We start from the raw sequence: 16,090 nt of genomic DNA, 5'->3' as shown, positions 1-16,090 counted from the left end.
TGCAGTTATCTTGACTTAAAATCTCGTAAATGTTCGTGATGCTAGAGAACACCACCAACACCCTGATATTCTTGCTGTGGAACAACAATGAGAAATATGGATATGACTGGCCAAGTGCTAAATGTCTATCAAGTCAATGATGCATGTCCCATAACGAAACCATGAATTTCATGGTGCAGAACATTAAGGAGAAACATGAATATGACCAGTCAAGTGCAAAATGTCTATCGAGTCAATGATGCATGTCCCATCTGACCTAGGATGAATTAATTTGAACTCTCCTCTACCTTTCTTAAAGAACCATCAAGAAAATCTCTTTAAAAAGATGGAAGAATCAGAATAGAGCAAAAAGGAAACATCTCTGCAAAAAAACATAAAAGAACAGGAACAGAACAAAAACACTCACCACCTAAAATTTAGCAGTTTGACATGGACTGTATCGTTTTTCACTCCACAAAGGTGTATTGGTCACAAAATGCAAAACAAAATGAGTGCCTAATTTAGTTTGCCCCATTCAGATTGCAGAAATGTTATGTATGTATTTTCTTTATCTTCTAACGAAATAAGAATAGTATGCATGATATGAAGAATCAGAACAGCATGAGATGACAAAGAGTGAAGAACTTACTCAATGCAGCATCATGGTCATTAAAGGTTGTCTCCAGGAGTTTGTGAAGTGAAATGCAGTCTTTCAGTTTCCATGTACTATCAGCTCCTCGGTCTCCATCTCTAATAATTTGGAGAGAAGTTAAAACAGAACCCTTAAAGTTTTGATAACAGAGAGAGCTATGTGATAGACTGCTAATTAATTTCCAGTACTGCAAGTCCTTACAAAGAAACAAGATCATTAACCGAGTCTTCAATTAACTTGACAGCCTCAGCCTTCTTGTTTGGTTCCAGAACATACATCAACTCAGCCACTGCAGCCCTGTGCATCAATGATTCTGCACACATACAACAAAGAAAGTCATTCTTTTGCTTGGAACTGGAACATGGACCGAGAATGACAAATCCATTAATGCCAGCCGAAAATGGACCTCGATGCTTTTCAAGGAAAATATTGTTTGCATCAATTAGAGATTTCTCGTGCAACTGACTGAAAAAGCCAAAAGAAACAAATAGGTAACTCAGTCTAATAACAAGGATAAATCACTGTGTAATTAATGAATATCTAAAACGTTAAAGATAGACAGAAAGTGGATGGTTCAAGGGAACCTAAAGGTAGGTCGCTCGACTTCTAAGACACGGCACACAAGTTTTTCAGCGTCAGTTACTGGAGTAGGCAATGCTCCTACTTTATGGAAGAATTTTATCTGCAAGAGATCACATTCTATATCAAGAAAGATGTAGAATCCTGAGAGTTGCAAAGAGTTCAACAAGAATTTGAACCCAGTGCAAACAGTTGGCGAGGCAAACGAATATAATCTACACTACTGCAGAATATATTATTCAAAAGTCTTAAACAAGGTAAACATACCAAGCAGAGATGAGATTTTGGATTATCTGCATCCAACCTCACCAGATGCTTTACAGCCTGGAAAAGATAAAAATCAAAGAGAATGTTTATAAATGGTCATACAGAAAGGAAAGGGAGAATCCTGATAGAGCATTAGATATATAATTACACCAGAAAAAAGAAAAGGGCGGTAATTCAAGAAGTCCGCTAAAATGCACTGGAACCAGTACCCGGCGAAGATATACCATACAAAATGATATATAAATGGATAGAAATTTGAGCAAAATGGAAGAGGAACTTTTCTAACTGTTGAGTTACAAAGGATCTTACCTGCAAGGCAAGCAAGATTTTATGTTTCCTCATGTTTACTTCAAAGGACAGTAAATGTGTCTCCAGGCAATCAGACGAGTGCGTAAGGAGCAGCTTCAGGTACTTCGTAGCCTTGGCCAGAGGATCTTCAATCTGAAGGTTTCTCGATATTGAGAAGATTTTATTCAATCAAAATATGCAAAATTTGGAATAGCCTCAAATTAATAAAGATTTGTTCCACTCATTTTATTGGAAACACTTGGTTTTCTGGAATAGACTCCAAATATTTAACATCACCTCACAGATATACGATGTTAACCACTCAGTTTCATGAACTCAATTTTCATGGAAAGTACAAATTCAAATGGTGATGGAGTTATTCCTCAGCATACTAGACTCCATATAAAATCATTTCGAGTGTCTTCAAACATCACTAGGGTCATACAGTACTACTTATTTTAGTCATATTGTGCATATATCAGACAGGAGTTTATGAAGTCCAAATTCACCATGCATACAAGATGTGACAGCACGTTACAAACAAAAAGTACCTGAGCCAATTTTTCACCATGTGGATCAGGATCTACAGGCTTCAACTGGCGCTTCCCCGATTTTGCAAAGCTAGTGGAACTTGATTCCTCATTTTTAACTTCTGCATCCTAAAAGCATGCAAAAGACTAAGTCACTTCACACTAAGTTAATTTTCCAAAAGCAATAGGAAGCAGATTTGATTACTTTCTTAGCTCGGGCCTCCGCTTTCCTCAATTTTTGCCTTAATTTCTTCTTTTGAGAGGCAGGCAACTTAGACATCTCGTCATCTTCTTCAGCTGCTGACTTTGGAGGACAATCATACAGCCTCAGGTAACATCTAATTACAAGCAAAAGGATGCCCAAGGAAACATAATATGCTTCAGTCAGAGAAACGTTCAGTAAACTAGCCGACAATCTAGGACAAAACATTCAGTTATCGGATTAGCAAATGTCTATCCAAACACAAGTTTCAAAGGAAGATAACAAAATAGCTGAATCAAGGTCAATAACAACTGAATCAAGGTTGCCCAAGGAAACATAATAAGCTTCAGTCACAGAAACGTTAAGTGAGCTAGTAGACCACCGAGGACAAAATGTGTATGCTGAGCAGAATCGCTCCAGTAATCAGATTGGCAAATGTCTTTCATAGGAATACTTCATAAGTTTCAAGGGAAGATAGCAAAACAGCTGAATCAAGGTCAATAATAGCAGAACAAATTTAAAATCCAAGGTTCCTGAAGATCCAAACCTCTGACAATTTTAGCGAAGTCAAAATCAGTACCTGATAGCACCACTTGCTGCTTTGCGAAAATAAGCATGTGAATGGAGCCGATCTTGAAGTTTCAGCATTTCCACATACATGCGTAGTGTCATTTTCCTTAAGCAATAAGAATGAAAATCAAATTGGTCCTCTGTGATATCTGCATAATGCTTTTCCACTGCCAGAAATTTCTTTAAGGCCCGTCCAAGCTCGCCTTGGCGCAGATAACTTTCCCCAGATGCCAGTTCATACCTTTTCAAATATTCATCAAACAAAAGCTGCTAAAAGGATCCCAAACCCAAGCAGATCATGATCAAGCTTTGTGAAGAGACTTACCACATGCACTGCATATCGTAAAGGTTGTTGTGTTGATCCCCATCTTTTGTGAATAATAAAGCCGTCTTTTCAGCCAATGCTACCTTCAAAGACATTCAGCATAAAGAAGTGAAAAGACAAATTTAGGAAAATGCATAGGAATTGAAAATTACCAGCAACTATTAGAGAGATTAAATTAAAGAAAACGAACATAACAAAGCTTTGTACCTGGTCGGCCTGAAGCATACGCTTAACGCATTCACTGTTAATATAGCGATCCGCAAGATCCATACACCTGGCTTCATCAGCCAATGCTGCAGCAGCAGCCAAGTCACCACTATGTTTTACTATGCGGCTCTGTGTCAGAGAGAACCAAAGACAAGTAGAACTTAATCAGACGCATGAAAAGAGGAACTTTTCTTGATAAACTAGTACTTAATAGATAGTATGTGGGTGGATTTTACCAGGGATATTGCCAAATATCAAAGTCAACAAACAAATGGTAACGGCAACAGGAATGAATTATGACAGATTAGAAAATATTTTGATAAGATAGATGAGCAAATATACCTTTACAGAGTATAAATCTATAACAGTAGGAGTGTGTTCTATTGCCTCGTCAATTTTTATAAGAGCAATGTCATACTGTCCACATCTATCATAATGCTGCAACAAGAAAGTTTTCAGCAATAAGGTGAAAAGGAACAAAGAAATGGACATGAAAGCTCTGAATATTTATGGAAGATGTGAGCAAACCTGAGCCAAATAAAATAATATCCACATAAGTGTTGAAGGAGGCTCTTTTCCCTCGCTGCAGCAGGGAGAATAATGTTACATGTAGAGTAGAAGAGTATATTCCAACATATAAATATATAAATAAATGAATCAAAATCACACAGAAACCATAGCATCAAGGTAGGCACTGATTACACCTCATAGAATTCTAAGACTGAATACCCTTAAGTTGATCTCAATGGAATCAAAGAGCATCTAGTTTGATTGCTAGAAGAGACTGAGAGCGTGATACAGGATAAGAAAACCAAATAATCATGCATGAAAAAATAAATAGTAGCTCCTCAAAATTCATTTCTTGAAGTTGTATTGAGAGTGCATTAGTCAAATTTGAGAAATCAGCTCTGATGTTGACGTTTTATTGTGATACAAGCAATTTTATCATGAGAATCAATTTGATTATGGTGATTGTAAGTTTAAAACAAACAAATTAACATACACATATGAACACATATATGTAAGCATATATGAAAGCATATATATATCATCTCTTAGCCTGAAACTAGCAAAAAATGAATTATTTATTGCAGCTCTTTAAAGTAAAAATGTAACCTGAATCTACCTAGTAATAAGAAACCTATAAACTAGCAACTGTCAAACCCTGAACTGGTCCCAAGAAGGTCAAGGTAGTGCAAGAAGAAAAGCAAACGAGAACTTCTTACTGATCATAAGATAAAGGAAATCAACTCATGGTAAATGGTTTATTCGGTTTGACCAGCAGTTTGGTCAAGCCTATTGTGAGTTTAAGTGACATGCAATAAGTGCAACATGCATCGGTAAGTACAGAAAGACTTTGCTTACCTCTCGGGATATCCACCAGTAGACTTAATTGACTGCTCCAACCTCAGAACCAATTCACCTAGAATACTGGCCTGTAACAGATACGCAAATAATTTCAAACACCAAAATAAGCAGGAACATACTAAACCCATGCATCCCCCGTAATAGTACATGAAGGAAGATATAAGCTAACCTTGCCAGGGTGATTGTACAATGGATAAAGATCAGAAAACAACGAAGGAACACCCTAGATATTCATCACCAAAAGACATGTCAGCTTAGCTCTAAAGACCACGGAGACCAAAAAGTATTTTAGCCAGTAAGTACCTTTGCTACAAGAGGTCGAATATAATTCGCTGCTGCCTCCCGAAACTTGTCATCTCTGAGAAAATCAAGTGGAATTCTCTGAAAGAAATAGGAAAAGAAAGTTCACTGCGGATGCTTATGATATTTCCACAAGATAGCAAAAGGTAAGAAGAATGGTGATAGACTAGTAATAAAATGTTTGCATGTCAAGTCGCTGAAGACAGAAACAGGAAATCTGTTAATGTCCTTTTAACATTTTAAAAAGGAAAAACAGTAATCATGAGAGAGTATAGCTTATACTTTAACCGTAATAAGGTCCAAAGAGACAACAAAGCAAGGTAACAAGATCAGCCATCACAAAAATATACAGTACTTTGCTGACAGCAAATATAACTAAGGAACTTCCTTAAAACGAATTGACAGGATATGGAAAAGAAAAATAGCCACTGCCCAACAATCATTGGCAACAGGATCAATTCAAAAATTATTGGACAGAGCTAGACAGCTATTATCTTGAGAGTAGGCAGGATAAAGCACACGTTACCTTTACGGCAGATGATCTACTATATTGCTGGGCAAGTGACTTGTACAAAGATTCTAACTTATCAATTTCATCAGAACTATACTGCCCTTTTTCAGAATGCAGTCCCAGACATCTTTGTAACCCCTCGTAGTATCTGAAAGTTAAAAGAAAGAACATATTACAAGGTAACTTGAAGTTAAAAGAAGAAAATAACTATATAACAAGTTTCTTAAACACATTGTTTGAGAACTGGACCTTGAATCATTAGCCGAAACAACCTAACCAAATTCCACATTATTTTGGTTACTTTGATCTCCACTTACAAAGGACAAAAAGACACAACAAGACAAATCAAACACTTTGAATGGAAGTAAACAAAGAGAACATTACATAGAGGGTTCTGAAGGAATTAACACCCCCCATCCAGAGACTCAAGATGAATTGCCTACTTTTGTTTTATTTTTGGTGCAAAGGTGAGTTTGTAAATGACATAGAATCTCTGTTGGGCATTATAGAATCTCCGTAAGAAGAACAAAGATTTACTCTTGGGGTTTTTTGCTTTTTGTAAGTTGTAAAGATGGCTCTTGATGGTAGGCTAGAAATATGAATTTTTGGCTTTACCTCACCTATTATTTGCTATATTTTAATCGTGTTTGAGCTTAAAAAGTAAAGAATTTATACTAATTAGGTGTTTCTTATGTGTAGGAGCAAGTTTGGATGAAAGTTGATCAAAAGATGACGAGTTGAACGCAAACCAGGAAGTGAAGAAGTAAGAGAAATAATGGAAGCTGTTGAGACGTGGAACATGTACATTCAACGGTGGCTTCACTGTTACTAGATGTAAAATTGCAAGTCACTTTGGTGGGACCAATAATTATGTCATGATGAAGCACAAGGAAAGAGATATAGACTAATAATGGAAGACAAGTACAAAGAATTGGAAAGGATTGAGCTTTCGATTTAAAACTCCAAAGGCTATAACGTGAGGCGGAAACGAATCAGAGAAAGCAGCAGCAGAGCTTGACATTGGACAAGCCTCTGATAAGTCTCACAGGCGCGGGTGCGCCGCGTCTGTGCATTTTTGTCAGTGTATTCTCCTACTTTGGCTGAGAGAGGGTAGTTTCGTTCGGGCCCGTTCCTACTTGGTATAAATACACTGAAAACACGTTTTTGAAGGCACTTTTGATCTACGAAAGATTTGGGAAGCAGCTAAAGCAAGAAGACACGAGATTTCATCAAGATTTCAACCAACGATCGGTGCAATACGGGAGTTTGTATCGAATCATATCATTGATGTTTTCTATGTCTTTAAACCTTATTGAGATGATTTTTTCCATTGCTATGGAGTAGTTTTCCGTTAGGGTGTTGACAGATATAGTGTATTGATAATTTGATTAGGGATTCGATTCTTGACAATTGTTTGGCTTAATTGATGGAGTTCTGAATTATATTGTGAAGTCGTTCATTATTTTCCTTAATCGAAAGAGGAGTTTCATATTGAATTTCTTTACAACTTAAGCTCTAGTTTAAATTCGTGATTCAACTAGGTAATCGGAAGATCCTTTTGAATTATTAATCGATGTGGAAAATAGGAAAATATTCGTGAGAAGTTACTCTTTAGACTAAAATCATCATTATGTTCATAGCAAGTATTTACAGTGCTTCAATTGGATTATTTCTGGGGTTTAATAAACAGGAACCTTAACTTCAAGTGTAATCTAATTATCTGGTGAATTCGCGAGAATCAACAGTATTATAGAGTGAACTCCTTCAAGAATTGGATCCCGAGTCAAGTGTCTTGCACCTATCTAGTCAATTACCCTTATTTCTCTTACTGATATTTTTGTGTTGCTCAACTCTTGTCTTCCGTGATCAATTGATAATTGCTTAAATTTTACTAGTAGTTACTTATAGTTGATAATCATTCCAATCAAGTGTTAATTTTCTTGAATAGTAATTAACTGAAGATTATTCGAACACTATTCAAATCCAATCCATGTGGAGACCATAATTAAGCTATACTTTCTTTGACTAGCGAGTAATAATTTTGTGTTGTGTTTTGCGCTCGTCAGCTCTTAGCATAGCCTTTGTGCTAATTATTCAATTAAAACGGTTATCTTTCTCAAAAAAAAAAAAAACTTACATACACAGAAATGTGAAAACTCGAGTTCATTCTTATCATTTTGCATTAAACAACAGAAAACTAAATTATGAAGACTCCTACTTATCAGAATTTACAGGAAAGAGCACCAAAATGAATACTGATTTATTAACCAAAGAACGACCTAATCCTAGAATAAGCGAAAAGATGTGCACACAGAGAAATTACAGGTTACCTGTAAAAATGATTTTATTATTATATACAGCATCACCGAAACGTCTCAGTAATTTATGACAAACAAACTGAGATAATAATGCACCTGTAATTGTCAGGATTCATTGAGAGCAGCACTCTGAATAATCTTTCACCTTCTTCAAAGCGGCCAAGCTTCAAAAGAAGTGAAACCTCTTGCTCCTTGTAGCCCAATTTGTCAACCTATTGTGGCATAATAAAGTCAACATCCGGGTGTAACTTCAAACTGATTTCTTTAAGACTGCATTATATGAACTTACAATCTTAGACTCTTTCTTGTGCAACTCTTCAAGGGCCCTCTCAAGAAAACCATATTCCTCCAACAGAGAGATCTGAAACAGATTACAACCAAGTGAAGTTGAAACTTTCAGAACAAAAATAAGATAATTTTTAAGGCAGTTGATAACAAAGTGCTCCAAAAACAAAAGGCATTCATTGGTCTAACTTGCAAAATGCATAAATCACCATATAAAGTAGTAATTTGTTTCACATATTAAAGAGTTGAAAAGCAATTGTAATTAAATTGAAATAAGACCACTGAAGTCCGGCTTAAATAGGCATAACCTGACGAAAATGAGTTCAAAACCCAAATTCTACTTATATCCTCAAGCAGGACGCAGAAATGTCAAAATCGGGAAGATCTAAGAAATTAGTTCCTTGTGGGTGTTTAAGTAAAGCAAGTGAATGGTTTTTCATGTTTAATTTCAAAGCTATGCATAGCAGCTTTTATCCGAAAACATTTTACAGGAGCTGAGGGCCTTTCAGGTTTTTTGAATAGAACTATATCAGAAACAAGGAAACAACCATTTATCCAGAGTCAGTTTTTATTGATTAATTATGTATCTCAGGGTCAGGCTTTCGGAATGTGTTGCTAAACTAGCACTACAATGATCCAAAATAAAAAGAACCAGATGTGTTGGTTGCAGGAAAAACCTTCAGCTTGCTGACAGTATGGCGCTGGAAAGCACCATCCCGAAAAACTACTCTCATGAGATTCCAGCTCATTTTGGGCAGTAATAAAATAAAAGTACATTAACCTTACTGGAAATTTTAAGCCTCAAGGTACAAAACCTAGGTGGTATCGAGCAGCAGAACAGCACTGGTATATGTACAACTGTCATTGCACTAATCAAACACACTTCCCAAATAAATGAAAAAATTAGCAAGAACAAAATCACCAGAAGCATGAGATAGATACTCCCAGCAGATTGTTACCTTGTATAGAAGCATCTCCCCATGTTCACAACGTTCATTTTCTGGAGGATAATCATCTTCAAGAGTCCCTTCATATGCCTCAAGGATATCAACAGCTTTTGATCCACTAACATACAACAAAATGAAATGCGGGTTGATGTTAGAAGTCAATGTTACTTTTTGAAATGCAACATTCATTATAAAACAGTCAAACAAAAAGATAAAGTACCATTACCACCAGCACAGGACAATTGTATGCAACTAAGCATATTCAGTCAAGGGAACAGCAACAGAAAATCACATGAAAGAATAGCCTAACTCTATTTTAAATACAATAAACACGAGTTTGATCGCACAATATCTTCACATTGTTCCATTAGAATATACCAAACTTCGATTCTTGTGATGCCTCTCAGCAATTAATAATAGTTCTATTTACTGTTTCTCAACTCAAGAAGCTGGTTATTACTAGGAAAGCATGCCATTAGCGCTTCGAGAGACTACATAACAAGGACAAAAGCCATGCATCTTCAAATTTCACGAAACCTAAGAGTTAACTTTTCTGTTCTACTGAGTAAACAAATATTACCTCATTTGCTTTTCTGTTCTACTGAAGTAAGCAGATAATACAACTTTTGCTCCTGTTCGCTCACCCAAGACAACCCCCCCACCTCCCTAAATCACTGAAGTAAACCCAAGACAACCCCCCCCCCCCCAAGACTACATAACAAGGACAAAAGCATGCATCTTCAAATTTCACGAAACCTAAGAGTTAACTTTTCTGTTCTACTGAGTAAACAAATATTACCTCATTTGCTTTTCTGTTCTACCGAAGTAAGCAGATAATACAACTTTTGCTCCTGTTCGCTCACCCAAGACCCCCCTCCTCCCTAAATCACTGAAGTAAACAAATATTTCTGTTCTACTGAAGTAAACTAATCTTATCCTAAACATTTGCAATGTGTTACTATGGCCAACAACCATAGTTGAAAAAAAGGGAAAAGAAATGACAAAAAGAACTAAGGAGTCAGCCAACAATCAGTCATACTCTATTTCAACTGCAAACTAAATCAAATTCCCCAATATGGATGTCCCACATCTCACACACATAAATAACTGCGTAATGCAGCAGTTCTGCAACTCCTCAACTAGATTTGCATCCGACATCAATATAGAGAATCGCCAGGAGAAAAACACACATCTACCAGTTGTACTAGCTATTTCCATAATAGTAGAGCAAGTTACTTGGAGTTTAAATGATGAGAAACAGCAAAGCCAATCCAATTCATGCGATGATTTGGTTTCAAAGTGAGTAGTTGCTGTCTCGTTTCAACAAAACCTGACAAGTCACGCATTTGTGCCTGTAAAGAATACTCATAACCCATAAGTTGGACAAAGAAGCACGCCAATGGAAAATGAAAACAAAACATAATGAACGTGACAGAAGTAAAATAACAGAGCTGCTACACTATACAAGAAAAGCTCTTGCTCACCAATCTAACAAAATTTTTAGATGCTAACCATGCAAAAAACGCTTTGGCGTAGAAAATCATGATATCAAGGACCCGGAGCAATTGAAGCAAACATTACAACAGCATAGGAGGAACCTTTAATGCCAGGGTTGCAGCTTAATTTGGAATGCCAAAAGTTACTGGGATCATCGGATCCATGACATAAGAAGCATTAAGCAAGTGATCCAAGAGAATATACCACACGAATGTCACATGATGAAATATAATACAGCTTTAAGCACGGAACACAAGAAAAAGGAGTTGCATGAATGCTACAGACAATATAACTTTATGAGCATAAGCAACCCTCTTAATCCACTTGCTGATGAAGGGTATACAGTGACAGTGCCATCCAATGCTCCAGATACACATCAGCGATGAGACTAACGATAAATGTGCTCTAATTGTATGTGCAAGCTCAAAACCAGACAAAAGAAAAGGTTAAGCGGAAACTAAGGCAAACTCTTTATTCGCCTCCTTTTTATATGAAAGCTTCTTATGAATTCTTGTGACTTGCTCATTGGGGAGCAGCTATTTAACGACAGTTTAAGATATGCGATTGAGACGCAATATAACTCTAATCTTTAGCAACCATGGTATGAGGCTTAGCCTGATGACCCTAAATGAAAAACATCTTAAGTGCAGGCAAATTCTCAGAAGGGAAAGAAGAATGTTATTAAGATGAGTCCAACCTGTAAAAGAGATAGGTCACGTAATATCTCAATGTTGTCCGGATCAATTCTAAGGGCATTGCGGTAGCACTTAATTGCTTCACGGTACTCTCTATCAGACCGGTAGAGTAGACCATAAACATGCCAACAAACATGACTCTTAAGGTCATTCTGCAAAGAGAAGGGCAGTTAACCCTGATATACATAACACATAACAGTAGAAGTTAAACTAGGAACGTTCCATTCCTAAGAGAAAAAAGGGAACTAAATTAACTCTACCTTCAATCCAAGCCGGACAAGTTCATATGCTTCGGATTTGCGGTCCATGCAATTCAGCGTTAATCCTTTCATTGCTAGAGTTTCTGTAACCAGATCATTAAGAAAAATGACAGCAAACAACTTAGAAAGTCTCAGAAAAAAGGACAGTCATTAAGATACAAGAATACAAGAACTAATGCTACTTTACTCAAGCTCATCCTGATTACTTCACATCCAGCAGAAAAATGGTCTTAAAGTGAGTTTGAAGAACTGATCTAAAATATACAAGGATAAATTTCATTTGGCATGCATATCGCCTATGGTTTCATATATATTTTGTTATCCATCATACTTATCAGGGAAAAGTAAGGTCGCAATACTTCATCTATTTACAGATTACAAATTAACTTGCCAAGGACCAATTAAAAATGGAAACGGTTGTTATTCAGGAATACCCTTGCCAATTGGAGTTTTGAGCGCAGCTTAAAGCCTTTTACACAATACATATGTTTGATTATAAATCAAATTACTGAATATGCAAAAGCATTCAAAAGATAATGTAGATTCATTGTCAATCAAAATAAATAGAAGGAAAGAAAAGGCAAAGAACACATGTTTGAATGCAGCAATAGAATTCAAAGAGTTAGCCGTATCATATTTGAATGCGGAAATAGAGATCCAGAGATTAGTTCATCTCCCACACTCAGCCTTTGGTTTTACTCCATAATCTCCTCTTGATTAAGGAAACTAACTCAGTCCCACTATAAGAAGCAATGCAACTAAACTATCTGTAGGTAACATACTAGCCGTGGAATATCAAGCCAACCTTGACATAGCCACAGCAGTTCAGACTAGAAGATTTGACTATAACTAGTTATGCATTTATTGGCTCCAATAATACAAGGAAGTGGAGGCTGTTGATTGTGTCCCTCCATCACCTTGATATCATTGACGCAAGGAAAAGAAGAGGAAACTGCAGCACTCAATTAAGTTATCTTGATAGGGTTTTATATTTGTTACCAAAAGAAACTCGTCAGCTTCTCCCAGACAGTGATTCATGTATCACTGCTTTCAGGCACTTCCACTACGAAAAGAATGCAATACTTCATGAAGCAAGTAACTCAATCTATCAACCCTAACATGGTACACATTGGCTTTTACAGTTGAAGGATATATATATATAAAAAAAAAATAGCAAAACCAAACAAACTGATATTTCTATCTAACATTTTATGATTTTTAATCCAGATGTGCACCAAGTAGAATTGTACATACCTCCATGGTCAGGAAATTTCTTGAGAACAGTGTCAGCAGCTTTCAGACCTTTCTTATACTGCTTTGTCTCATACGATTTCTGTAGCAATTGAGAAATTCGACTCCAAATTAGTCATATTTTGGCCATTCAGTAATCACGAAATTAGAAGGGAAAAAAAAGGTTGGACATTGTAATATGTACACAAGTCATAATGATTTAACTGGAATATTTCATGTTAATGTTAGTCATATGATTTAGTACGAAAAAGATTATATGTCAAATCTTACTATATAAAGGAAGTATTCCTTCCGTCACAACCCAAAAAAAAAGACTGGATTTAGGATACAAGTCAAAACATCTAACTTTCTGTGTGATTTTTTTCTGATGGTAAGAAAAAAGTTTTATTAATCAAAAGTAGCCTAAGCTTGTGCTCTGAAATTATAACAGGCGAAAATTCAGTTCCTATCTAGACTAGGTGAAGTAACAGGAAATCTTGTATGCTATCTACATCAGATACAATTGCATTTTACACTGAAATGTCAATAGAGAAACACTAAATTTTAGCTGGTTTACGTTCTCCTTCTCACTCTTAAACATTTCTGATTCCTTCCCTTCCAAAATTACTCAGCATACACAAGCAAATATTCTCTCTCTGCCTTTATAGGGTAGGGATAAGGCTGCGTACACACTACCCTCCCCAGACCCCACGTATGGGTCTGGGTTTGTTATTGTTGTTGTTGTACACAAGCAAATATTCTCTCCTTTTTCCAATTTTTAACATGAATTCGGACAAGGACTCCTAACTTTGGAGATAAAAGTATATGTTTGAAAACCACATGCAAAAGTACTATCTAATCACATTTTTACACTAAATATATTTAAAAATAATTAAAAAGGTTGGTTTTTGTCAATATAGATCCTCTATATATTCTTGATAAGGTATACATACCCTATTTATTCGGCTATATTATAAATTAATTCATTACAATATTGGTGATTAATCTGTTGTTCAGGAGTTCTTTAAATCTCAAGCTTATAGCTACCCGTACTTAATGTAAATCTAACAAGTAACAACAACTAAACCTTAATCCTAACTTGCTGTCAAGTCTAGAAACTGTAGGTCTTTCTACTTAGCCAGAACAAGAAAGAAAAAAAAAAGGATGTAGATCTTTTGAAATAACTTCCCTCCAATGTGATTTTCAAGTCTACTTTGTTCCCTTTTATCACCTTCAATCATCAATTCATACTATCTCACCTACTAATTGGCATAATTGAAGGTCTACGCCGAACATGGTGAAACCATCTCAAGTGATGTTTGTCCTCTATGTGTGTGACTTGCACGCTGTCTGATGTGAACATTTATAACCTTGTCCAATCATCACGACCGCACATCCATCTTAAATTCGCATTACGACCAATCCTTCTAGCAAAAATTAGCACCTATTCTAGATCACCAGGCACAAAAGTGAACTGGCTTTTGATGAATGTCCCTGGTATATGCTTTCATACTTTTGCCTAAAGTTTCATTTTATGACTCTTGAGTTTAGCACCACTATAGTTTGCATAACTTTAAAAATATATCCCCTTTATTCTTATGTTCTAATCTTCATACTTTTCGTGTCATCATTTACTCTTTTACTGTAATATGAAAACGAAACACCACCTTATCCAGGCGTCAAAAATGGTTGTTTCCCTCTTTACTCCCTTGATGATTTGTAATCTCGTGGTTGAGAGCGAAAAGGTCTTTCAATTGGAACAGCTTCTTTTTCACACATCTAACTCCACGAATATAGCTAAGGTTTTGTCCTTATATATACATATATTTCGTCTATCCCGGATGTATTAGAATTGGTAAAAAAAATCACCAACACTTGTATTGAGAAATTAATCAAAATAGCCTCTCAATCTCTCTTTGATCTCTATCTCTTTTTTATTTTAATAAGGTTGATCTCAGCTATCTCCTGTCAAAACTTATTAAGAATATTCCTTAGTACACTTAACTTAGTTTAGTGCTAGCTAATACATTTTCTTTCTTCCCTTTCCGCATCCGTGGCTAATACATTTTCTTTCTTCCCTTTCCGCATCCGTAACTTTTGGTACAAGTCGTCTAAGATAGTCCAACTTTGTGAATCGCCTTCTTTTGTTGGTAGTAACTTCATATTCCACTCTCTTTTTTGTTGAGTAGTTCTGCGCTAACTCCTCATTCCACAACCATGCATGTGGTTCTAGGCCTCAAGACACACCTTGAGCTTCATTTGTTACTTCTTAATGCAACTTATAAATTTCTTGGATGGATAAAGGAGGAGTATTGTGGTAGGTTGACAGTTAGCATGAAAGGAGTCAATTTATCATGAATCCTCATAGTAATGACATGCCTAGTCAGTATAGTAGAGATTCCTCCCAAAAAGGTATGTTGGACCAAATGAATCCATATTTGTCCCTAATTTAGCATTGCAACTCAAATGCTTCCTGCTCTTAAAAAGTCAGAATTCAATAAACAGCATCAATAGATACAAATGCAATCGTCATAGTAAAACAGCCACTGAAGTAATTTAGCATAAAAACTAGATTTTTAACTGGAAGTAATACAAAGGAATTGAATTAAAGTGAATACGACCTACAAGCCTCCATTAAAAAACAATTTTTTTTGTGAGAGAATCGAAGAACTTACAACGATGAGTTTGAAGAGGTTGGCCTCTTTAGGAGGAAGCGAAGCACCCATTGTTGAACAGCGAAGGTTCTAGAGAGTGAGACTGAATTGAGAAAGTAGAACGGAGATGGTGGCGTTTATCTGCTGCAACCCTACTGAGAGAGAGATATAGTCAAGTTGCAGCTCTCGGGCTTGGTAGGGAAGTCCGCAGGGGGTATTTGAGTAATTGCGGTATTTACCTCTTGGGAGAATTTACTTTACAATTTTACACTAGTTTGGAAGTTCAGGGTGAGCACCCTCCACTTCTAATCAAGAGGTCGTGAATTCGATTCACCCCAAGAGCAAGGTGGGTAGTTCTTGGAGGGAGGGAGCCGAGGGTCTATCGGAAATAGCCTCTCTATCATAGGGTAGGGGTAAGGTCTGCGT

The 16,090-nt window shown here is 36.4% G+C and overlaps 1 protein-coding gene across 1 annotated transcript; it reads right to left on the bottom strand.

Annotated features, from left to right (window-relative positions):
* Positions 1 to 628: 628 nt before the first annotated feature.
* Positions 629 to 15,862, bottom strand: LOC107783038 (N-terminal acetyltransferase A complex auxiliary subunit NAA15; the record flags this gene model as incomplete). The annotated part of the gene is given in 25 exon segments (XM_016603999.2): positions 629 to 729; positions 833 to 944; positions 1,038 to 1,096; positions 1,216 to 1,313; positions 1,478 to 1,534; positions 1,787 to 1,918; positions 2,317 to 2,424; positions 2,501 to 2,633; positions 3,078 to 3,308; positions 3,393 to 3,475; positions 3,600 to 3,728; positions 3,942 to 4,037; positions 4,128 to 4,182; positions 4,965 to 5,035; positions 5,137 to 5,190; positions 5,271 to 5,348; positions 5,794 to 5,926; positions 8,193 to 8,308; positions 8,386 to 8,457; positions 9,341 to 9,446; positions 10,565 to 10,680; positions 11,523 to 11,672; positions 11,781 to 11,863; positions 13,035 to 13,113; positions 15,686 to 15,862. Coding segments are annotated over 25 exon segments (2,503 nt in total), but the record flags the coding sequence as incomplete, so codon positions are not given.
* Between the last annotated feature and the right edge of the window lie 228 nt (positions 15,863 to 16,090).

Source organism: Nicotiana tabacum, chromosome 22 (genome assembly GCF_000715075.1).
Source record: "Nicotiana tabacum cultivar K326 chromosome 22, ASM71507v2, whole genome shotgun sequence".
In the NCBI taxonomy this organism is placed as follows: Eukaryota; Viridiplantae; Streptophyta; class Magnoliopsida; order Solanales; family Solanaceae; genus Nicotiana; species Nicotiana tabacum.
Note: the sequence above shows the minus strand (reverse complement) of the source record. Positions and strands in the feature narration are given on the sequence as shown.